Source organism: Calonectris borealis, chromosome 1 (assembly GCF_964195595.1).
Source record: "Calonectris borealis chromosome 1, bCalBor7.hap1.2, whole genome shotgun sequence".
NCBI lineage: Eukaryota > Metazoa > Chordata > Aves > Procellariiformes > Procellariidae > Calonectris > Calonectris borealis.
The window spans coordinates 68,921,330-68,945,588 of NC_134312.1; the positions used below are offsets into that span (position 1 = coordinate 68,921,330).

General features: G+C 49.2%; 1 protein-coding gene and 1 pseudogene across 1 annotated transcript in view; one reads left to right on the forward strand and one right to left on the reverse strand.

Annotated features, from left to right (window-relative positions):
* Positions 1-24,259, reverse strand: part of CACNA2D4 (calcium voltage-gated channel auxiliary subunit alpha2delta 4) — a 133,232-nt gene that overhangs the window by 6,961 nt on the left and 102,012 nt on the right. Inside the window, exons 28-36 of the mRNA XM_075159404.1 lie at positions 19,236-19,297; positions 18,065-18,079; positions 16,075-16,119; positions 15,049-15,111; positions 9,107-9,177; positions 8,192-8,267; positions 6,289-6,341; positions 5,248-5,303; positions 3,839-3,859 (exon numbers count right to left, since the gene is read on the reverse strand). Of these exons, the coding sequence (XP_075015505.1) occupies positions 3,839-3,859; positions 5,248-5,303; positions 6,289-6,341; positions 8,192-8,267; positions 9,107-9,177; positions 15,049-15,111; positions 16,075-16,119; positions 18,065-18,079; positions 19,236-19,297 (462 nt within the window). The remainder of the gene's footprint in view (positions 1-3,838; positions 3,860-5,247; positions 5,304-6,288; positions 6,342-8,191; positions 8,268-9,106; positions 9,178-15,048; positions 15,112-16,074; positions 16,120-18,064; positions 18,080-19,235; positions 19,298-24,259) is intronic.
* Positions 2,333-3,407, forward strand: LOC142078056 (uncharacterized; annotated as a pseudogene).

The following is a 24,259-nucleotide window of genomic DNA, read 5'->3' on the forward strand; positions in this document are numbered from 1 at the left end:
CGTTCGGGATGAGCAGTAGAAGACCCTATTACTGAGGCTTAGACATTTCTGATGAAATACCAGATGCCAGCAGCATCCTGGCCTGTATCAGAAATAGTGTGGCCAGCAGGAGCAGGGAGGTGATCGTGCCCCTGTGCTCGGCACTGGTGAGGCCGCACCTCAAATCCTGTGTTCAGTTTTGGGCCCCTCACTACAAGAAGGACATGGAGGTGCTGGAGCGTGTCCAGAGGAGGGCAACGAAGCTGGTGAAGGGCCTGGAGCACAAGTCTGATGAGGAGCGGCTGAGGGAACTGGGGTTGTTTAGCCTGGAGAAGAGGAGGCTGAGGGGAGACCTCATCGCGCTCTACAACTACCTGGAAGGAGGTTGTAGAGAGGTGGGTGTTGGTCTCTTCTCCCAAGTAACAAGCGATAGGACGAGAGGAAATGGCCTCAAGTTGCGCCAAGGGAGGTTTAGATTGGATATCAGAAAAAATTTCTTTACTGAAAAAGTGGTCAAGCATTGGAACAGGCTGCCCAGGGAAGTGGTTGAGTCACCATCCCTGGAAGTAAAAGACATGTAGATGTGGCGCTTAGGGACATGGTTTAGTGGGCATGGTGGTGTTGGGTTGACAGTTGGACTCAATGATCTTAAAGGTCTTTTCCAACCTTAATGATACTATGATTCTATGATTCTATGACTCTATATCCCCATTTATGCCGAAAGGAGAGACCAGCTCCAGGGCTGGTAACTGTATTCTGGCCAGTGAAGTCCCTGATGGACTAAAGGAGTGTGAGGAACAGAGCAGGAGCCCTTTCTTTCAGCCTTTATTCACTGTACTAGTGGCTGGGCAAACAGCCCCGAACTCTGAAACACGTGGCCAGACTATCATAGTCTGGGCGAGGGACAGACCTTCTTAGGGACATGCTTGTGGCAAGCCCACTCATTGGTCCCTCAACCACAAACCATCAAAGTCCCACTGTGTTACCCCTGGATTCGCAGCACTGAGTAACTGGGGCTGTCATTGCAGCACAGCTGTTGGTGATGGACTGTGATGGTTCTTGCTCAGAAGAACAGCTGTGATGACCACAGAGGTGACCTGATAAAGTTGGGGCACAAATGCTTGCAAGAATTTAGTGTATTGCTCATGTCAGGAGTGGCAAAGGGTCCTGACATAGCAGAGACTTCATCCAGGTCCTCATTTTTCCCCCATCCCTGGCAAAGAATGACATTCTCCACTAGCTCCACCTTCCTGATATAGTGTCACCAAAGCAGATGGAGTTAAAGCCGTATAAAAACCAGTGGTGTGAAGGACGGGGTGCAGGGAGGGGGTGAATCAGACCGTTGGCTTGGAAAATATGGGACAGAAGGAGATTTGAGGCCTCCCAGCCTCAGCCAGTGTTGAATCAGGGCCATGGTGCTGGACTTGGGCATGGAGAACTGGGCCTCAAGGAGAAAAGCAACTAAAGAGACCGCACGACCCACACCCAGGATAAACCCGCACCCTCTGCCAGTGCCAACCAGCACTGCTTGCTGGCCTGACCCACACACACGGGCAAGAGCTGTACCCCAGCTCTGGACACAAGACCAGAGAGGCAACACTTAAGCAGTAATCCTGGGCCAAACTGCGCCGTGGTGGTACCCAAAGGAGCAGCCTGTGCATCTGAAGTAAGTGGCGGGAAGTGCACCGGGCTTAGTCCCTTCAGGGGCACTTTTGCAGCGCAGTATGGGCTAAGTAACGAACAGAAGTTGCGTTTCTGTTTGCAATCTTTCACAAACATCTGCAATTTGACTTGCTCTGGGTTAACCTCATCATGTGCACCAAGCTGTATTTTTAAACTGCGCTAAATTGGCACAAGTCCCCTGCACAGACCGTCTTAAATCAGTTTCTTGGCACAGGCTAAATGAAAAGAAGCCACTTTAAAATCTCCTAACTTCTGCACAGAGACAGGACCTATGACAGAGATTATGCTTAAGCCTACTGCCACTTAATTTGCTTGGAAGCAATGCAGCTGCAGCAGTATTGAGAAGTTCAGAGGAGCCCAGTAGCGTGTACATCATCAGCAAAACGCTTGGGCTGAGCCTCTGCATGCACATGCTGGACATCAAAACGTTATCAGAGCTCTGAGTGTCTGGTGGTCAGGGATTAGTAAACAGTCAGAGGAGCTGATAACAAATTGCAAACTTTATAGCAAAGTGTGAGTTAATTCCAGGCTGTCGTTGCTACCATCTGCACTTCCAGAAAGACTTTGTCAGACATTTGGCAACCAATCCTTCTGAGTAGCAAAGGCAGCCGCCGCGCCTTGTTATGAACTATACAGCCCAGATTGTGAACTCTTTCCCACCACAGAAATCATGGATAACTGCACCCAAGTCAGTGGATTTACTCTGGGGCACAGGAGACAAAATCTGCCACTTAGTTACAAATACAAAACACCAAATTTAATCAATTATCTTGTAAAATATCCTCTGTATACATTACCATGCAGTCAAAAAGAAACTTTTCTGAGTTACAGAATTCTAGAAATAGTCCTTTCTAGGCTGCATGCCTTGGCTGGAAGTATTTTGGGCTTAATTAAAGGCTTTCAAACCTGTGGTGATGTCCATAACAGCAGAAGCCCTTACAAACACAGAGAGGAATGAGATGCTGAGAGCAATGAAAAATCTGTGGAAGCAAACATGTCTTCTCACCACCTCTGAAAAGCAGATTTGCATGATGAGTCTGAATACATCATGCCCATCAAGCCTCGCCTTCCCAGAAAGCAAGAGAACTTGGGAAGCAGAAATAGGCTCAGTGCTGCAGAGCCAGAGGTGCACAGTCAGGTATTAGATCCCCGACCATTAATTCCTCTGCACATATCCCTGAATAAATGTGTGCTCAATTTCTCTCTCACAAAATGTCTCCTTCTCTCCATACTTTTTGCATACACCAGCGTTGGCACGCAGTCAAGAAAATGTTAACATCTCTGGCAAAAATCTACAGCCCCTTCTTAACAACACGTGCAACCCATTTCTTCCAGCCCCAGTAGTATTCTTCCACCCCGCTACTCCCCCCCACACATGGGCACTCATTTTTTTCATCCATAGTCACCCTCTCTTTCTCTTCCTCTTCTTCATATGGTAAGACACATTCCAGCTGTCTCTATTTCTCTCTCTCTGTCTCACACATACGTCTTGCTGGGCAAGAGAGCAAATCGGCGAATACAAGCTAGATATGGAAGCAGGGAGATACAAACACAGCCACAGTCTGGACTCTGTCTGGAGGGATTTCTAACTAGCCTGTAGGAGCAGATTTATGAGCTAGAGCATATACTTATCAGTTGAACTGTTTGAAAGTAATTCTGCATTATCCTGGAGCCAGACTGGGATTCATCAGAAGGACCTAAGCCATGGGGTGTGGAAAAGACTTAAGCTGCCTCTTAATAGCTGAAGTCTATGAGACCTGCACAGTTTTTCCTGCGAGAAGGCACGGGTTGGTCTTTGGTTTTGGTGTAATGGCTGAAAAGAACAGGGCTGCTGGGAACCACAGTGCCTTAAGGACATGCTGTGGTACACAGGGCTACAGCCCATCTATGCCATAGTAACGAGCGATGGTTTTGCCTGTGCCCACAGAGGAGGCTGGTGCGTTCCTTCTTTTATTGACTTCTCAGTGACAGACCTTCAACCACCAGCTCAGCCAGCTAAATGACCAACAGCATCGCTTGCTTCTTTGCAGTGCAGGGAAATTGAGCCAGGCACTGCCTTGTCCCTGTCACACCTTTCTGCAAGTTCCCCACTGTCCAAAAGGTGGAAAAAAGTCTTTTCTAGCCTGGGATTTCTAGCTAAATCCTCCTCTTTTTGCTGCTAAGTGGTTTTACTTACAGTGATGGAAGACAGCCTTGGCTGGAAAAGTCGCATAACACACACAGACACACAATGAAGATGGAGCCACGTGACAGTTTCACATGATGGCAGCGCAGCGAAGAGATGAATTTGCACACCGCAGTCATGGAGGTGATGCGAGAGAGAGATGAAGAAAGCACAAAAGGAAATGGTGATGAGCAGGGCAGCAGTGAGAACTCTCCTCCCTTCTTCTCACATCTCCTCAAGCAAAGACTAAATCAAACTGCAGCCATTTAGCACCCAGAGCAGCTCCCTGCAGGAACACCGGTCTGTCTGTCCTCCAGAAAGAGCGGTCCCTCCTGCACCGCCGCAAGTACTGCACTTGCTCACCTGACACTTCCCCACTGATTTCTGCATGGGGCCAGTCCCGTTATCCTGATGTGTGTTAAGCAGCAGCCAGGGCCACACAGAGGATACCTGCAACTTCTACCGCCACCTCTGGCGATCCTTTTTGGAGGAGCTGAGTGGGACCTAACCAGTACCCAGACATTGGGCTGGTTCTCTGACTAGAAAGAAATTTTGCCCTCTAAAAATGACTGTTTCCCATTACGCCAGGAGAGTTCAGTGCAGAAGGCTCAGCCCCACAGTTAGCAAGGAAGGTACCACTGTCTCCACTAAAAACACCAGTAGTGATGAATAATTAGTGAGGATGTAATAAGGGCACCTACATGGCTTGGGGTCACCTCAGGGCCGTTAACATCCCCCCTGCCTGTGGGGCAGGGATGGGACTGCAGAGACCTCCGGGATGTTTTTAGCTGGCAGCACTGCAGCTGCAGGGCAAGTCACTGGATTTCAACCCAGACATACCCCTCTGCTGCACTCGGCTGTTGTGCAATACCATGTGCCATCATCTTCTCTCTTCCAGAGAGGATCCAGTGGGCAAGTGAAGACCCTTCATGTATTATTGAACCTTACAGGTCTCTGGCTAGCTTCCTGGGACCCTGCTAGGCTCCAGAGAGCCTGCTGCTCCAGCCCTGCTCTGTCCTGTCCTGTAGGCCACCCTCAGGAAAGCCTGGAAGGGAGTCTTTCCAACCGAAGGGCTTTGCAGGTGACAGTCTCTCTCATCTGACTGCACGTAGGGTGGGGGTCCTTGGAAAGAAGAGCGTCCCCCCACCTCGGCAGTTACCCTGAGGAAAGCAAGCAGCATGCTCTAAGCCACACACACCTCACCCTGACCGCTCTGGTGCTGTGGCAGCATGAAATGGGGATGGGAGTGAGGGAAGACGGGGTGGGACCTGGAAGTTGGATTCCAGGGTCCACGGAGGGAGAGGTGGCAGGGCAGATGGTGGGCTCTTCGCATGAGGTCAGGCTTCCCTGTACAGCTTCTTCTGCCACCAGCGGCTTTAATACTCACGTGCTATGGGGCTGTTGGACTTTTGTGTACTCACCATCTGCCAAGTTGTCTGAGTGCCAGAAGCTACTCATGTTAAACTCCAAAAGGAAGCTGTCAAAAGAGCAAGAACAGAGGATGCTTTTTCAGCAGCCTGGAAGGATGCAGGTGTCAGGGAGATGGCCCCATTGCCCGGCGAGTATCAGTTCTAAAATGTTTACTATGAATTTGCTGGCAGTGGAAGTCTGAGGGTTTTTTTTAAATTTTTTTTTTCTTTCCTCTCCACATGATGAGAGTGTAGCTCTGTATCATGGGATCTGTACTGTGGAATAACTGAATGGGCTTTTACCTGAAGTGTGTACGGTGCAGGGGCCTCGCCAGCAAAAGAAGGATTGAGTACAGCAGCCCCTGAGGCTGGGAGGGGACTCAGTCACCATGAGACCCACCTGAGGAGCTGGCATGGATGGCCATCAGGGAGCCCGTACACTGGCTACACAGAGGTAACTGCACATCACATACTGAATTATTCTGAATTACACTCAAGCTCTAGGAGCTGGATCTTTTCCACACCTTGCCTTTTGCACACCCAGCAAGCTGAGCAGCGGCACTTTCATCCTAATCTGAATTTGAACTCTGATTCGCCCCAGCAGTTTGAGGTGAGCCCGAATCCAGAGCTTGATTCATGGCCTCCCCTCTCTCCTCCCTTGCCTGTCACTCAGACCTGAGCTCCCTGGCTTCCTTCCTTCAGCCCTCGCCCCCTGCGAAGCGAAGGTGTGCATTCGCTCATCACGGGCAAAGGAGACAGGCAAGAGGACTTCACATCAAGGATCTGCACGGGGCCCCAGGAGACCTAAGTCCTATTTCTGACTCCGCCACTATGTACTGAGTGACTTCAGGTAAATCCCAGACCTGCTCCGGGCCTCTGCCTCTCAAAATGGGAATAGTAATAGCTTTCTGTCTCCCTGGAGCAAGGCGCTGAGCTGAATGTCAGGAGAAGGCTGAGAGCAATGCCCTACGCAGGGGCCTCTGCTCGCAGTTTTCTCAGCTCTCGCCCCCGCTGGACTGAGCCTCCCAAACACCCCCATCTTTTGGTACTCACATGAGGAAATCACTTATCAGCCATTTCACTGCAGCTAGAAAGGCATAAATTGGCTGGAGAACAAAAGAAGAAATGAGAAATACCATAAGGACCTGGTCAGAGAGTTTATAATGGTTATGCAGGACCCCACGTTTCAGACCAAGTCCCTCCACTGATCAGAGCTCTTGAAGACAGGCTGGAAATTTAAGGTCTGAGCATCACTGGAAAATGTTCAAAATACATCAAAAGCCAGCGGAGCTGCCTTGCTACTAATAATATCTTCTCACCCCCTCCTCGTCAGGGTCAGGGAGTTTATCACAAATGTATGAAGGACTTTGAAGATGTAATTGCTTGATGATTTCTCTCCAGTATGGACGACCTTGAGAGCTCAGAGCAGAAGAGAAACACAGCTAAATGGGACACTACCAGTTTAGGATGCTTTTATATTCTGATAGCAAGTGGTGTTTCTGGGACAAACGACAGCATTGCCCAGGATTTAGCATTATCTGCCATTGATTGATTATGCTTAACTGTGCTTTCATCCAGCTTTTCCTCAAGATGGCATGACTTCTATCATCTTCCTGCTTTTCAGCTACAAATTGGAAATCCAGCATTGTCCCAGGGACAATACATCTGCAGAGGATCCTGCTGCTTCTTTTCTTCATGGTAACCATGTCTAATTTTCATCTCTCCCTCTCATAATCATGCCCATATCCTCAAACCCAAAACAGATGCAGCAGTCAGAGGACACAAGATCATGTTCCATTACTGCTAACTGACTTATCTTCAACCAAAGTCAGTCAGCAAATAGTAAAATGTATAGATGTTTGGGAATTTGACTGATTTTTCCTTTGAACAATACACACGAAAAATGTACTTTTCTTGATTTCTTCCTTTTCAAGGGTTTTGCTAAGAGGGGAAAGGGAGAGATGAAGGCTGAATGCTCACTCTTTTATTCTCTTTCCAATTCCCCTGGTTTTTGGCAGCTCATTATTTTGTGACGTTTCTTTCAGTAATCAAAATTCTTGAGGATATGATCAAGCAAATATTTTCACTGCAGTCACAATATTTTATCTATCCAGTTTAAGTATAGCTATTGCCAAAACTGATATATTGTTAAAAATGTAACACATTATTAAAAAGTAGTATTTTGTTGAAAATTCTTTTACTGGAAAAAAATGACCATGTCATGCTGTAGGATATAATTCCAGCACACCACATTTTAAAGTATGAAAAAACCAATCATAACAGCAATAAACACATCTCTGTTTAGGGTTGCTTCACCCAGTTTGAAGTGGCCTGAGTGTGGAGTAATTACATAGTTCTGCCTGTTTGAGGTCAGCTTAGGAAGGTAGAGAGGGATTAGATTATTAGCTTGTATCAGACTAAAGGGAGGTTGCATTCGGGTACTGGCAAAACTAGTCACTCTGATAGCTTGTTCCCTGGGTTATCAGCATTTGTCGGCAGCTTTAACCCCTCTCTCTGTTGCTCCAAGCCCACTCACGCTTCCCTGAGAGGCTGACAGCTTTCTCCCAGATGCTCTGTTTCCTGACAGTGCAACTCTCCTTTTTGAGCTGCTGAGTAAAACCATGCCCTGTAAAAGCATTCCTGTTCACTTCAGCTGCCCGCTGGTTCTTCCCCTTTTAGGAGAAGCCTGGCATAGTCTAGTTCCTGTCCTCTCCCTGGTCCTTCTGAATTTCAGTGAGATCCTATACGCCAATAGAGAGCCAAATTGGAAACCACTGTCAGTGGCCATCACTGCCTCAGAAATCTGCCTTAGATGGGTTTGGACATTCCCATCACTTGAAAACAAACAGCTACTAAGCTCTTTTGGGGACCACGCTACATCAAGGTGTTGGAGACATCCTAGGAGAAAGCCTCCACAGCCAAGCCCAGAGAGGGCTGCGCGCCGACAGATACGTACGCTGAGCAGAGGCCGGGCACCGCTGTGGTGGTGGTAGGGTACTTTGCACATGGCTTGATAATCATACATGGTCACCCTGCAATCAAAACAAAACAAGCAAGCAGTCAAAAGCAAGCAATGCAACTGCCTAAGGGACGCACACGTCAGTGTGCACTACTTTTTCTATAAAAGTTCCTGTATGGAAGAACTGAAGCAGTGACCTGCTTACACATGTCTTTGGTGTTTGGTCAGTGCTGGATTTTGCAAAGCGAGAAATACAGGCCCTGGACTAATGTAACTGGGTCAGTACAGGAGGAAATATGTCCCTAATTTCAGATAGTGAGTAAAGCAGGCTGTGAAACAGGAGAATTATAATTGTATCTAGCTCAGGTCCCCCTAGTTCCTGTTTTCCAGCCACTGAAACTCTGAATTCTCATTTGACATGGGCTGGGGGAGTGGAGTGAGAGGAACAGAGGTATTTTTAGGAGAGAGAGAAATGTGCTTAGCCAGCTGCAATGCCACGTCTGGGGGGCTCTCAGACAACTGCTCATAGAAAGGCTTTCCAAGCGGCAGGAGGAACTGAAGCACTTCACCCAAAACGCCAAGAAGTGTTTCCCATAGCATCTTGCCCTGGAAAAGACAGAGGAGCAACTGCTTTCTGCAAAAACGCAGATCAGGAGTTACTGTCTCTCTTGGTGCTTTGCAGCAGGTGGAAGAGCAGGAGATGAGGAGAAACAGGGTGTGTGGTGACGATGGCTGAGTGAGTCAGGGGAGGGGGCAGGTATCTAAAGGAGCTCTTGTAGCCAAATAAGAGAGCCGCACGCACCAGCATGTGCATTTTCCCCTGCTCAGTGGTGCTGCTTATGGGGACCAATATGCTCTGACCCACACACCAGCTGAAGAAAGAGAAGTACAGCGTGGAGATCCCCCACTTACCGCCTGAACATGCCCATGTTTAGCAGCTGGGTCATTACTGAGCCATCCACTGCACCAAAAAATTTTCCAGTCTGCAAGCACAAGAAAGGAAAAAACCAGAACAAACTGTCAACAGTAAAATTTCCGAATGCTTGATGGCTCCAGCTGATCCAGTCTGTCTGGAGGTCTACTACACATAACGAGTGTTTTATAAGGAGGTAACGCCGAGCTTTGTCCTTTGGCTGGCTGGAAAGCTAGAAGCAGGACTTCCTCCATCACCAGCTGGGCATCCTGCACCATTCCTACCATGCTTGGAAATGATTTAGCCCACGTAAGTCCCTGCAGCTTGTGACAGAAAAAGGCAGACTCTCAAGCTGCAGAGACCCAGGCACGTTGATTCACTGGGAGCCTGGGCTCTCTTGTGGGTTTTTGTGAATCCACATTCTCTGGATCTGAACGGCCGAGTCTCTTTCACTTGAGCCTCTCTGCTAGCTCGCAGCCACAGTGGCTTTGGAAACCTCTGCTCTCCTGCTGCCCTAGGTGAACTGACTCACCACGCTTAAGTGTGCCGTACACATTTATTTAGGTAGCAAACACAATTTTACAACTCACTGCTCTGCAAGTTCTAAGCAGGCAGTAATCCAAACAACACAACACACACCGACCCATCGCTTTAGCTTACACATTATGCACTGGCACGGCCAGAGCTGTGCTAGCACAGACTCCACCCTAGCAAAAGTCGCATTTGGGGGGCAACAACCCCCAAATCCCGCTTGCATGCCTGGACTAAAAGCGGAACTCATGGCCCTCTGGTTGCATTTATGTTTTGGAGTCAATAACTTCAAATACAGTCCCAATCCCAAATTTAGGAACCGCTGCTCAAAAGACTTCTTCAAACAAACAACAGTTCTGGCTTTCCTGATTACTAAACCATGACGAATCTATTGCAAAAATGCTTCGAATCTGCCAAGTCCACTGCTTTGTTTGCATGCAAGTAAATAAAATACTAGTAAATAATAAAAATGAGGATACGAGCTGTCCTCCATCTATTTCCCTGGCTCATGGGTCTTGACGCAGTAAATAGCTCCCATATGTTATGGAACCATTCACACAGTTTGGTGGGGGCATTTTACTTTTCCACTGATAGACTAGCAGTCATTTAGCACATATTAGCAGATGACAGATGAATTCATTTGTGTCACTGAGTGGGGCATTTCCACAAAAAAAACCCAAACCCTTAGGCAGATTTACCTGAGATCATATGGTAATCATCTAACATGGTTATGAGCCTCTTCCCAACAGGCTTTAGAAGGCGGTTCCACTGTATAAATTGATACGTAACATCAACTCCCCTTCAAGCATTTAGGCTGTGATTGTCTCAGACATAGTCAAATGTGTCTCAGCAAGCGCTAACTTTTTTTCACCTCCCTTGCTCTTTCAATCTGATTAGGGTGGTGAGGAAGCCAGCTGCTTCCATTTAATACCAGTCTGCAGCCCCAGCAGGAGCCAGAGCGGTGGGATTTAACGCAGTGCAAGCTGCAGTCAGTGCGGCAAGGGCAGAGGGCCACTGCAGGACTGTAAATGGGGCCCACTCTGTCCACAGATGCTGATGTCTGACCAAATTTCTCCAGGTAGGACGTTGTTCCTAGAGGTACAAGTATGAGGAGCCATTAGTGCAATTGAGAGTAAGGCCTAGGGAACGCGTTCAGAAAAGCGTCTGGCTTTAACAAACTGGCCTTTAACACCGAATCAGACATTCAAAGCTCGGTGCTGTTTTAGGTACCCTGTGCAGGTAGTAACACAGGAAAGCATCACTTGGCAGAAAGCAGTCCTGTACCGAAGCAACGTTTTGCAAAGCAGCTCTCATTACAACCTGCTTCCTCCAGTGACTGGCTGCTGCTCTCCCAGACATCCCTCTGCTGTGTTTCTCCTAACTCCCAGCTCTGGGCAGGTTTCCACAGGCCCTTGCAATTTCAGAGGTTCACAGCACAAAGCATTGCCTCTGACATCCTGCGTGACACATGCTGTACCACATGTCCCTGCAGCTGAGAGCGTACAAGTACATATGCAGGCTATGCACAGGAAAGAGATGCATCCTGGAGCACACATATGGCTCGCAAGGTACATCACTGCTCACAGACATATATGTGTCCATGCTTTGCTGGCTCGTTGAGCAATTTGTACTTTTGGCACACACAAAAGCTGTAGGCAAACAGGATCTGCCAATGGGCCAGGCTTTGGGCAAGCGGGCAGCCTCCTTGCTGCATGGCTCAAACAAAGCCAGACCTTACTTCTCCACAAGCTCTGCCCAGCCCTGGTGGGGTCTTGGCTTTTTAGCTGCCACCCTGCACCATGTCCCTGGAGTCCCGCCCGGGCAGAGCTTGCAGGTATACTCTGCAAGATGCCTCAGCGAGAAGGCAGCAGTCCTAGAGAAAGAGGTTTAGCGAGTGAGGGGACATCTGGATGCAGCAGGCGGAGGGAGCTCCAAAACTGTGATCCGCAGCTGTGCCTCCGGCTGGCAGCAAAAGGCAGCTAAAAACTCAGGGGCGGTAGTGGGGCCATGGCTGCAAACATCGGCAGAAACATAGCACCATAGCGCAGAGCAGCCCTTGCTGCAGCACAGTGTGGGCCTGCCACTCACTTTCCCTTCCTCCTCTGCCCTAGATAGACTGGTCCTCTCCTTCACCCACTCCCTTCTCCTGGCTCTGTCTATTAACTCTTTGCTCCCTCTGCGACGAGTCTGGATGGGGCGATTAACCTGAATTAAGAGATTACCCATTCTTCCCCAAGTAATCCTGCAGGGAGCTTCCAACACGTCACTCATAAAAACCCTGAGTCCCTCTTTCTTCCGTGGTGGCTTCTGGCTCCCGGTAAGCTCCTGCTGCCTTCAGGTAGAGATTGTTAGAGCCGATCCCCCATCCTGATCTCCCATCCCAAGGGCAGAGGGGAGCAGAGCCTGGGCCGTGCTGTCCTCCCCCAGTTTGTGTGTGAAGCCGCTCTGGTGCAGTCACCCAGTGAAGGAGGTGAGGGCATCAGGCAGCCCCGGGCAGGCAGCCCCGGGCAGGCAGCAGGCTGAGCAGCACTGTAAAGCACGGCAGCCCCAAGGAAGCGAGCGGAAAGACAGAGGAAAATATCTCGGAGTCCCCGGAGCGGGTCTCCAGCGTCAGCTGCTTGCCTGGGGGCTGTAAGGACACAGGCACTTTGGCACCTCTCCGCTATTCTTAGCTTGCCCTTTGCCCCGGGAAGCAGGTGTTTTGGACGTGAAAGCTCCTCGGCTGCCTTCCTCAGGGAAGCGGGGATGCGCGTGGGGCCATGCTTGTGCTGGAGCCGCCAGAGGGGCGGATGGCTCGCCTGTGCACCCTCACTCCTTCGGCATCCGATAAGCTCCCTCCCATCCCAGCCGGTGGGGCAGAACGGGCAGCATGCGGGCAGGCTGCCCTTCTCCCCGCCACTGGGCTGAAACGCTGACCCGGGCAGCTGAGCCACTCCTGCTGGTCCTGGTGCCAGGTATGAGGCAGGGAGGGGGGCAGCGAACTCGCTGACTTCTCCAGAAAGGCAAAAAACCCATAAAAATCCAGGTACGGGATTTTTTTTTGCATTATGTTAAAGGACGCACTGAGGAAAGAGGGTGGGATGGGGCAGGGAAGGCCACACAGCAGCAAGTGATCCCACGCAGCAACATCCAGATGGCAAGGCTATGAAACCCAGGGTATTGATTTAATGCTGCTGCTGTCTTGAATTCCCTGTAGGGTTTAACAGTGTGGACACTCATGGTGCCACTGGGAAATAAAAGCAGTAACTAGAACAAGATAAAGAATCAGAAAAAAAGTAGTGGTGAACTCTCTGAGGTCAGGGGAGGTAACAGCTGGTTAACACAGATGATAGCTCTGGCGCCTGCCAAAATGCCTGATCTTGGAGGCATGTGGATAATGTTTATAATTTACCCAAATTCACTATAATGCCATGTTTCTGCTAGTCAGATCTTTCAGAGACAGGCTTTTTGAAAAACTCATTTTCCCTAAGATGCAGGAAAAATACAGAGATAGAACCCAGGAGGGTGGTGCTGAGGATGAACAGTGGACATGGTACCTAAAGGGTGTAGTTGCCTTTATCTATGGACACATGCCACAGGACTCAGTAAAGCATCTTTGAGAATGCCGTGGGGGTCAGAGGCAAATAGCGATTCCTAAGACTACCAGCGCATCCTGAAGACGCAGAAGGACCTGGCCTCCCAGAATAGGAAGCCAATACAACTTTACAGCATTTTCCTCCCTTATTCAAGTTTTCTTTGCTTTTTTTGGCATACCAAGTCACCAAAGGGGCACTTTTACTGGAATATTCCGCGTGCTGTGTAGGTCACTTTCCCAAAAGAAGAGTTTTGTTATTCCTTGCACTATGACCCCCTTGATATCTGTCTGTATCACTTCCCCGGTGCCACCGTGTTGCTGATTCATTTTGCTTTGTGAGTCTCAACAGTTCTCATTTTGGCCTGTGAACTTGCTGTGTAGCGCCTGCAGAATTCATGATCTCATCTTTTTCTTTTGCCAGCCTATTCTGAATATGCTAACCAACACAAGTCCAGGTGGGAAACTCTGGGACTCATACAGCTGATGTTTTCCATCTAAAAAACCATCTAAAAATTCCTCTTTTATGTCCCGGCTACTTTGAGATCAATGACACTACTTCACACTTCACTCTTTAACCAGAACTTCTTTAACAGCCTCTTGTAAGGGACTCTCTTCAAGTCTTTTAGAAAAACTGAAATACAGTAGGTCATCCATTCTCTCTTTTCTCCTGATTTGCTCACACTTTCAAAGAACTATTCCTTTATAGAAGCTGTGCTGCTTGTCCCAATCACATCCATCAGGTGTTCTGTTACTTTATTTTTAATTTCTATTTCAACCTGTTTGTCACATCTTGAAGAAAGTAATTTCTGCGATCAGATCTACTGCCTTTTGGAAATACGCATACAGTATTTGTTAAGTCCAGTACTGTGGCAATTCTAATGAAACTCCACACTTCTGTCAGTAACAAAACTGCTTCATTTTCCATTTCTTCTATAAGCCCACTCCTGCTATTGACTTATTGCTTTGTAGTTTATGAGACTGTTCCAACACATCACTTTCTGACATCCAAATCTATGGCCTTTTATTATTTTGAAACAAATAGTTCTGTGGTGAATTTACCAGAGAGCAGAAAAGTATTGCCAAACCATGTAGGGGTCGGTAGTGTTTACTTTACCCAGGCTGCATAGGATGTCACATCACAGACTGCGCCCCTGCAGCTCCCTAGAAATGGTGGTGGAGGCACTGGCAGCAGGAGGAGAGGAAGCCACTTTTGTTGCTTATATTTTTATTAATATTCTGAGTCTTTTTCCTTAATCCTTTCACCTCCGCTTTTATTTCCCAGTGGCACTGTGAGTATCAACACAGTAAATCCTCCAGTTCTTCAGGTGTGCTCCTGTTTCCAATCTGCTCAAATGATTTCATCTTCCTTTTTGCCTTTGGCATTTTGCTCTTACCATCCCCTCAGTTTCCTTTCCTGAAGAACGCCTGCTTCGACTTCACAGGCACTCAAAAGCACTGCTCCCTTCCCTTCCCTTCCCTTCCCTTCCCTTTCCCTTCCCTTCCCTTCCCTTCCCCTTCCCTTCCCCTCCCCTTCCCTTTTTGGGACTGTCTCAGATCATCTTTCAGTAGCATCTGTGCCGATCGAAAGGAGTCTAATTTCCCCACTTCTGATAAAAAGATATTTTGACTAGTTCCTTCCTTATCATTGCAAACTCCTTCCTTACCTAGGATGTGCTGTCACTCTGCCGGGAGGCTTCCCCCTCACCACACAGCTGAATTTAATTATACTGCAACCACCCTTATTACACAATTGAACTTCATTTGTTTTAACCAGCTCTGGTGGGTTATTTAGGAACAAGCCAAGCACACTCTCCTCCTTCTCTTATGCTCTCTTACCTCTGCAGGTCTTTTGGAAACGAGTATAAAGCCATTATTATCAATGAGGAAGCAATTCAGAATCTGCAGAGATGAAAGAGAAGCAACATTAAAGACAGCTTTTTCCATGGTTGTCTGGTATGTACTGCTGTGTGCAGGACGGAGCGGTGTGGGCTTGTGCTTACGGCAACAGCCTCGGCATTTCCATGCCCCACGGCTCAGCTATCACGGGTTTTACACAATTGACTTTTCCCTCTCTGCCTCCATTTTGAGGTATTTACTTTGTGAGCTGTCTGTGACAGAGATTGTCTCTTGCCAGGGCTGTGTGCAGGCCTAGCAGGCTCTGAGCCGCATTTAAGAAGACAAGGCATCCTGCAAGAAGCAACAGGATATTTGGAGAGCGCTTCTCTTTAATAAAATGGTATCTAATGCTTTCCATCTTCAGATTTAGGAATTTTATGAAATCCTATGAAATTCATGAAATAACCCTCTCCTCACCACTGAGTATTATCAATGCTGGTCTTATTTTTTTTTGCAGAGCAGGAAATGGAGGCACAGATTTTAGATGAAAACCTTTAGGTCTCACAGGGGAAAACTAGGATGCAGAGGAAATACTACATGAACATAGGAGGAAAATTCTCTGGTGATCCCACTCTCCAGGGCAGAGGAGCTCCTGTCCCAAATATGCCTGAGACCTAGATTGAAGCAGTGGTGTAAATGCAAAGAGGGGTATCCAGCATGCATGTCATACTGACAGCCACTCTCTTTGGCAGACCTGGGATGCCAGTGAGACAGCCTTAGAGGAGAGGGACTCTCCTTAGAGTCACTGGCTGGAATCCCCATGCCCCTGCCTGGGCTCGGCTGACATCTCACAGCTGAGGGGAAGACCTAAACTGCAGGTTTGTCTCAGCAGCACGAGGTCCTGCCCCAGCTGTGCAATCTCTTGTGAGGAGATGACAGGCAATACTTTTTTTGGGGGGAGACAGAGATCTCCACAGAGAGGTCAATCACACCCATCACAGGTACAAAGAAATCTGGGCAACTTACGTCATCTTGACAGCTTAGTGGACAGGCACCGTCCAAGGCACTGCACTGGAAAGGAAAAGCAGGGCATTAACCATGGCATGATCTCATCTTACAGTCTTCCCCTTGGGACTGCTGAGCTAAAGGTCTCCATAACAGCATCTCATAAAGCTCTGCAGTTTACCTGGCGTTTCCACCGAGACAAGCACTGCATCATGCACTGGTACCACCCCCTGAGTTGGCCACTCAGTGGCTCCGTGTACTTCCCACCTCTCTGAGCAAGGTCCCCTTTGCTGAGGGCTCTGATCCTGCACCTGCCTCCCTGATATGCTTCCAGCAGTACCTATGCACTTCGAGCAGAGACTTGTTAATGAAGGGGGCAGCATCAAGCCCTCCGGCTACAAAAGCAAAGGTTATTGTGCACCAGTGAGAAACCAGCATGCATTTCAGCATCTGCTAGTATCTGGACTAAACACATGGCACGGTATTTTAGAACAGGGATTCTTCTCAGGCAGGGATTTTTTTGATGTTGTTGCTGTTGCTGTTGGTTTCTTTATTCTCCAGACAGCTAATGATAAAATAGGATGTGAATGGTGCTCGTGTAGCCCAAGGCAACATCCATTTGTTTCATTTAGGATTTCTGTGTACCGGACTTGACATGTGTTTCACAACACTGAACTGGGTGAGGACATGAGGGGTTAAGTGGTAAGTAACAAAGCCCTTCAGGTGCTTATTGATTTCATAATTGTTCCGAGTTTGCCTTGGTTGTGTGTGTCTGTCTCTGTGTGTTATTTTTTGATGCTATTTTCTCTAGCAGCAGAGGGAAGAAAGCTGACATGGTGTTGCCATTTCTGTACACTGGATCCTCTTCCTGCCAGAGGTTTTCTGGGGTCAGGGAAGGACACTGACGTGTGGCGTAGCCTGTCTGCTCTCAGCCAGCTGCCCTTTATTTCCACAAAACCCTTATACATAAACCTCAGCTCCCTTTCTGGATGACTCTCAGTAACAAGAGGTGAATTTGCCATTTCAAACCACAAGAAGACCATTACTTTCAGTTAGAATTTGTTTCTCCTCTTGAGTTTTGCAGAACAAAACCAATAGTTTCAGGTTTCCATCCCTCTGCTCAACTTCAGGGGAGGCTCGGAGATGCCTGATTTTGTTTCAAGCCCTGTGGCTTTGCAATATTGTGTGCTTATGCCCCTGACTGGCTTTTTGAGGCTCTAGGGATGATGGTTTAAAAACATCCCTTTACCCACAGTTGTAAGCATCGTCTCACTCCTGCCTCACCACAAAACACCATCGGGTTGTTTTGTCTCCCTGAATGTACGCATAGAGGTGGCCCTGTACTTCATCCCTGGTGGGTTCCTTCCTTTGGTCAGTGGAGAGATATGGCCAAAACGAACCACTATTATGGCCTTGGGGAATAACAAATACAGAGCCTAGAGCTTGGAAATCAGAATAGAAACCCAGGTGAACCAGAGTGGTTTCCCACATGAAGGGCCCGTGTCTCACAGCATCTTCCTCAGCAGTGTGAGGACTGAGTCTCGCTGCCACTGCTTTTCCAGACCTGGAGAAGCTCCAGCAGTGCCCAATGCTGGGCTGCCCATGCAGCAGCGGGACCGCAGTGAGGAGCCCGATCTGAGAGCACTGGCAGCTTGCAGGGAGCCCCTGGGGTGGGGGGCAAAGCTGAACCTGAGCTCCCTGGTTGCTCTGAGACCACATCTACCACCTTATCGTCACAGCTCCCTCCTCAGAGACCAGTCTACCTCACAGCATCCTCCTGCTGTTGGTCAGGTCTCTGAAACGCAGTGACCCAGAGCACTTTCAGCTTTGCCAAAGACACTTAATTACTGTGAAGACAAACACAGCCTACGACAGGTTTGGACCATCTCCAGTGACTACAGCCAAGGGACAGTGCCTATAATATGCTGACACACAAACAACACAATTACGAAGCCGCGCTGTGGCGAGGCACGCCGGGATGCCTCCCCGTCCCCAGCTTTTGTCTACTTACATCACTGTCATTGGGCTGGAAGATGGGAGGCACAGCGTGGACATCCAGAGTGGCACAGCATGCGGTGAAGTGAGAGAGAGAGAAAACAAAATCTGTTAGTCATTCCTCTGTCAAACAGTGGTCACGTCCTGGGAAACCATATGCAGGTTTTTGTCATACCAGCACCTACCAGGGCCGCGGCGTGCAGGCATTTGGCACATAGGCCTCCTTTCAACTTCTTTAATAAGCCTTCCCGGTCTCACTTAATGCCCATGTGGGCTTGTGTGAGAACTGCCTAGGTATGGCCCTCAGGAGATTTTTTAAAATGAAGCTCTCCGCTGATGCTTCAGGATGTGCTCACATGCTTTGGAGAAGTCTTTTTAGCTCAGGTTAGGTTTACGTGACCTCCCACCTGCGAGGATGCTCCTGCCACCATGGCCAACTCTGGGCTTTTCTGTTCCCCACGCGTGCTCGCTCCCAGTGAGCAGCCTCCTGCCCTCCTATCTTCTCTGTCATCCCCGTCTGATGACAGTTCCCTCTCCTGACAGCAGAGCCGCTTCTGCTGTGTGCTGCTTCGGTCCCATCAGTCTCACCCCTCCAGGATACCTCCCCGCAAGCAAAGCCTGGGGGGAAAGCCCCTGGGTGGTAAGGGAAAGGTGTTTCACTTTTCCTGCCTCTCAGACCGGAGGGCTGTTTTAATTATTCCACTTCTCTCAGTCCAGCAAGAGTGTCCAAAATTAGGACAACACTGAAAGCTTATCCCTGGAGCAAATAATTTTTATTTTGGCAAGCTGGTAGCATTTTGTTACCATTATCAAGATGATAAGAGAGGGCAGTAGATTTTTTTTCTGTCTGCCCAAAATTGCAGATTTCCATGACGTTTCTGAAAGGCTGAATGAGCACAAAACATATTTCCACAACTAAACGTGTCATATGCAGCAGAGCTAATGCCAGGCCAGGATGCTGACACTGTCAACATGGCATTTGAGGAACAGACTCATGGCTCACACGGCATTAGTGCTGTCAAAGGATTATAGAAATGTGTGACTTCAAACTTATCTACTTCATACGTCTTTTAATATGAATTTCACAAAAGCCCTCATCAAAATGCCATTGTATGTGATGTAACATAGCATCAACCTAGCTGATGAAGAGCGTTAAATTGTCTCTGCACAATTGCTGATGCTCCTACCTGTTGCATGGCCATCCAAAACTTGCGTTGGAGCAACTCCAGCTTAATTTGCACACCCACCGCTATGGGAAACAAAAAGGGGGGAGAACGAAGAGAGGAATGTGCAAGAGAGAAAGACAAACACAAGTTAGGAAAGGAGGGGTAAATATTCGCCCAAAGTGATGGGATGGAAACCGCAATTGCAACCTGCTTCCAAGTGTGAATGATAAGCATTGGGGGATCAGCGCTGAGTCAGACTGCCAAGTGAGAGTCAGAGGTTTAACAAGGTAGAGGAAAAGGGGACACTGACTGCTGTACCAAGGTACTGGCACCTCCCTCCCACTATAACAACAACAAAAAAATCCCACTTAAAAATGCCCAGGAGAGCGAGCGTGTGAGCTTTCATCTTTGTCTTTTGTAGATTTGCCTGGCCAGAACGGATGTTTCTGATCACCCCAGCCTCAAATCCTGCACCACACAGCATCAATCAAATAAAGTAAGCCAGTGTGAGGAAGGGATTCATTTGAAAACCCACCTGTCTCAAGGGGACACCACAGCGATTTAGATTGCTCCTAAGTCACTACAAAAGCACAAAAATATGAATGCCACTTGACGGAAAAGTGTCGATTAGAAGTAGTGCTTCGTTACCCAGTCCCAGCCTAGTGCATGCTCTGCTAAGCAAAAGTGTGTGTGTTTCTTAATGAATTGCGTCCTAATTTCTTGGCTTAATTTCTTTTCTATTCCCAGCATCATGTTCCTGAAGTAAGGCATAGCTCCACAGGAGAAGAAACAGTGCAGGGTCTCCCCGACAGAATAACCTAGCTGTCCCTGGGTAGGTTGCCTACAAGCACACGTAATAACCAGCGCAGTGGTGCGCAGCCTGGCACGGTGACGCGGAACAACGGGGCTGTGTGTCAACTAGTTGAATCCAAGAGCTCTGCAGGAATTACAGTCTCAAGCAGGACCTTGAAATAGAATATAAAGTGCAAGTGAGGGAGAAAAAGAAGTACAGAGAGGGAGAGTTTGAGCCTTTTTTCACAACCACCAATATCGGGTGGATGAAGCGTTGCTGTTTCTACAGATTTCCTCTGGATTAGCAGGAGCTTCAAATGGGGGAATAGATCCTTTAAATCTGAATCATGCCATGTGGGTGCTTTTAAGTTAACAGTATGATCTGATGCTCTAATTCAGATGGGTATGAATTAAAACCGGAGTATGCAATGGTATATTTTCTTGCAGCATGTACAGAGACCCTAGCACTTGGCATCAGCTCTGCCTTTTATGCCAGTGTCAGTGTCCTTCTTGTCACATTCCCATTGCTGGTACATCTTACAAAATCCCATTCACAGGCACGTTTCTTATCCAGCTCTCCCTGCCGTAGACTGAATCTGACTGCCTGTACGTGGGGGAAAGGAATGATTTTGTAGAGCTGCCTTGCCCTAAGCCTCACAGAGCACAAACCAGACAAGACAAAGAATGTAAACGAAGGAGGAAGGACGGGGCTGAGTCCAGCCTGAGTGAAGATTCAACAGCTTCAGCGGGGCTATTGCAGGCGTGGTTTGGCTTGTGCCCCTGCTGACAAATCGGCAGTCCTTGACAGAAGGCAAACGCTGCTGTTGCTGCTGAGTCCAATGAGGCCCACGCGTCTGATTTGGTATGTAGCTTTAAATAAATTCATCATTATCTCTTAAAACCATCTCAGGAAAGAGCTATTCCCCTTATCACAGCAGACCACATCAAACCACTGAACATTACCCAGGACATATAGCTTTTATGAGACTTGAAGAGGAGTTGATACCTACATAACTAACCTTGCAATGCACAGACTTACTCAGTGGCTCATGTTTTTGCCAGCTGGAACATCTATCCTCAAATTGTTCTTCAAAGGGAGCTTTGCCCCTGGTTGTGAATCCTCACCTCTGCCCAGGAGGCATGAGTAGCGTGTACCGCACTTGGACAGAGTTGCCTGCAACATGAGGAAGGAGAGTACCTGGGGGCTTGCACTGGTGGCCGGTGGCAGGGACAGAAAGCAGAGTCTCCCAGCTCTCGCCTTCCTCTTTCCACATTGCCCACAGCCATGTGTAACCCGTCTGTGCCATCTGTCAGCAAGCCTTGTCCTTTGGATGCAATCTTCGCAACCCTAACCTCTCTGTAGGGCTTGCGCTTACTTATCTTCTCTGCACCAGCTCTTTCTTTCCTTCCCAGCGGTCCAGCACACATTTCTAGCTATTCCCCATGGAGCTGCGGTGAGCACCGCTCCACTCCTCACATCACAGCACAGTCTGAAGACATCATTGAAAGCAAAGCTGGGGGCTGTGCTGCCTTGCAGCCAGCTTTGTCTGTCTGGATGGTCCCCATCACAGGGAACCATACTAGAGGGATTGCTCCATGCTCCTACCTGGCAGCACTACTCCTCGCCAGTCGGGCTGGATTGGCAGCTCCCGGCAAGAACTGTGAGAAACTTCCACACATTCAGGTGACCTGAGGAAGATGTGTGAGCTGAGGAGAAACAGGCCACAAACACCCTCCCAGTGCTAGCAACAAGTAGTTGCCCGGGTGCCTTTAGGCCCTGGGTGAGGAGGGGTAGAAAGGAAGAAGGCAGTGATTCAGTCTGAGGTAAGGATGATGCTACAGCTCAGGTGAGAGGGAGAAAACTGGAATAACCCCTGCCTCTGCTTGTTCCAAAGTGTAACTGATGGTTAATCAGCCTTTTTGCTCTGGTGTCAAAGAGCATGCTGCAGGAGCAGGAAGATCCAAGGTCCATGAAATGATGAGTGGCCCTGACGTGCAGCACAGCAACAACCGTAGAGCCCTCGAAGAGACCATGGCTAATAGTTTTATTCCTGCTAATGTGCAACTGTAGCTTCCCAGCAATGAAATAAAATGCGAGGACAAGCAATGCTGTACACCTTGCATAGTTAGACGGTGCTTCACCATGTCGACGAGCTACCCAGACCTGTGCACGACTTCCGCCAGCAGGCACCCAGCCTGCCTGCCTGCAAACCCAAGAGGCGCCCGTTGCATGGCTGCAGCTGGCTTTCTCCGGAGTCGTGTGCTGCCGTTCACCGTGGAGATGATAAGAGCCTTCCCCTCCACCTATTCATCCCTCCGTTGAGCATGTCTGCCTCATTAGCTCATCCTCTACTTGTCTCTCTTTCTGTCTGCCTTCCCTGGCTTCTCTCTTTGATTATCCATATGCTGTTCTCATAAGGAGCTTTCCCCAAGATTTAATTCTCAGGCATGACAAAAAGGCATAACAGAAGAGTCACAAGATTGCATCCTGTAGACTGCTTATCAAGATGTACCTTGCCATTCAAAGCCTGTTTTCATGGTGGCCAGTCCAATGGTTAAATAAAACCCGTGATTCCAACGCGAGAAGGTGCCAGAGCAGCAGGGCAGCCCTGTCCGTACTGTCCATTTGCATTCCTTATTTCTGAAATATTCCCATTTTCCCTCTCGCTCCATCACTCAAAATTTTACTTGAAGCCCACTAAAAATTTTACTTAAAAAATAACTTCCAAGCAAGTTAAAAAGAACAAAAAGCCCAAACCACGGGCAGCCTGCCTATGCTACTGGACCTGACAGAAGAGGCAGTTCAAATGGATCAGCACAACAGTAATTCTTGCAAATGTGGCTACCGAGGTCCTCAGCAAACTGGAGGAAGGCAAGTGAGGGGTCTGATTTTGGGGGGGCAGGCTGCAGGAGCCTGTGGGAGAGCACAGAGGGAAGCCTGACAGAGGCAGTGGGTTGGATTCGGGTGCTTACTGCTCCCCTGTACCAGCAGGCTGTGTCGGGAAGGGCAGGGGATGCCTCTGCCATGGTGTGGGTGTAACTGCACCCGATGCTTGCGCTGGACATACAGGCTGAGCATGCTCTCCCCGCCACACACCAAATGCAGGGGAGCAAACCGTGGGTCCAAACTCTCCTTTCTTCCACCTATTCCCCTTGTCCCAACTACCCCTACCAGCACTCCTCAGGTTTTCCCCGAATCCCCGAGGAAGCAGACACCGGGTGGTGCTGCATCCAAGCAGGGAAGCATTACAGCAGCCCCTGCGCTCAGCTGCTGGGGATGCCCGCTGTGGCTGGGCAGGATGCGGCCAGCCCGCCGTGGGCACCTCTTGGTTAAGTCTCAATGTCAGACACACTGCCTTCCCCCGCCGTCTCTGGAGCACTGGTGGGAAGGGGCTGCCTTGCTCCCAAGCCCCCCTCTTTCTCCCCCGCTACCTCCCCTTCACTGCAGCCACTTGCCTCACCCCTATACAAAACCCAGGGCTCGTCCCTTCTCCTCCTCACGCCTTTCTCTCCGAGTTTATTGTCATCAGCCATACCAGGCAGGGGAGGGATGGAGGGAGGGGAGGAGGCGTTCGGCTCGGTGCCTCCTCTCATAACCTGTGCCTGACCAATCTGCCTCCTGAGGGGCTGCGGGGAGCTCCCCCTCCATCGGCATCTCCTCACCCCTCCTCGAGCCCCTCGGCTCCCCACACCCAGAGAGGGATGGCGGCAAGGGGGGGAGGAGGGAGAGAGAGGGACTGACAGCAACTGCCCTTTCTCCAGGATGGGTTGAGAGAAATGAAAACCTCCCGAGCTCCTTCCTCTGGGTGTTTCGGAGCAGATCCTGCCTGCCTGGCGGGGTGACTCTGCACTGTCTGTGCGCGCTCCTGTGCGTGTGCTGCTGCCATCGCAGATGTACCCCCAGCTGTCACTTCGCCGCGCGCAGTCTCTCCCTCTCCTGCCTCTCTGTCTCTTTCCCTCTCTCCGTATTTATTATTTACGGAGGATTACAGTCCCTTTCCCACGCTGCCATCTCACCGTGCGGCTCCTCTGCCCTCTGCGTGGGGTGAGTGGCTGGCGAGGAGGGGCTCCTGCCAACTAGGGTCCACTGAGAGCCCAGCGGGCAACGAAGGGACTTTCTGCTGGATTTGCTTTGGGATTGTACCGGGTTCGCTGGAAGAGCTGCCGTTCTCACAGGAGGGTCCATCCCAGCCTGAGAGAGGTAAGTAGAGACGTCTCTCTTTTGTATTTCTCCCCCCACTCTCCGGCTATGC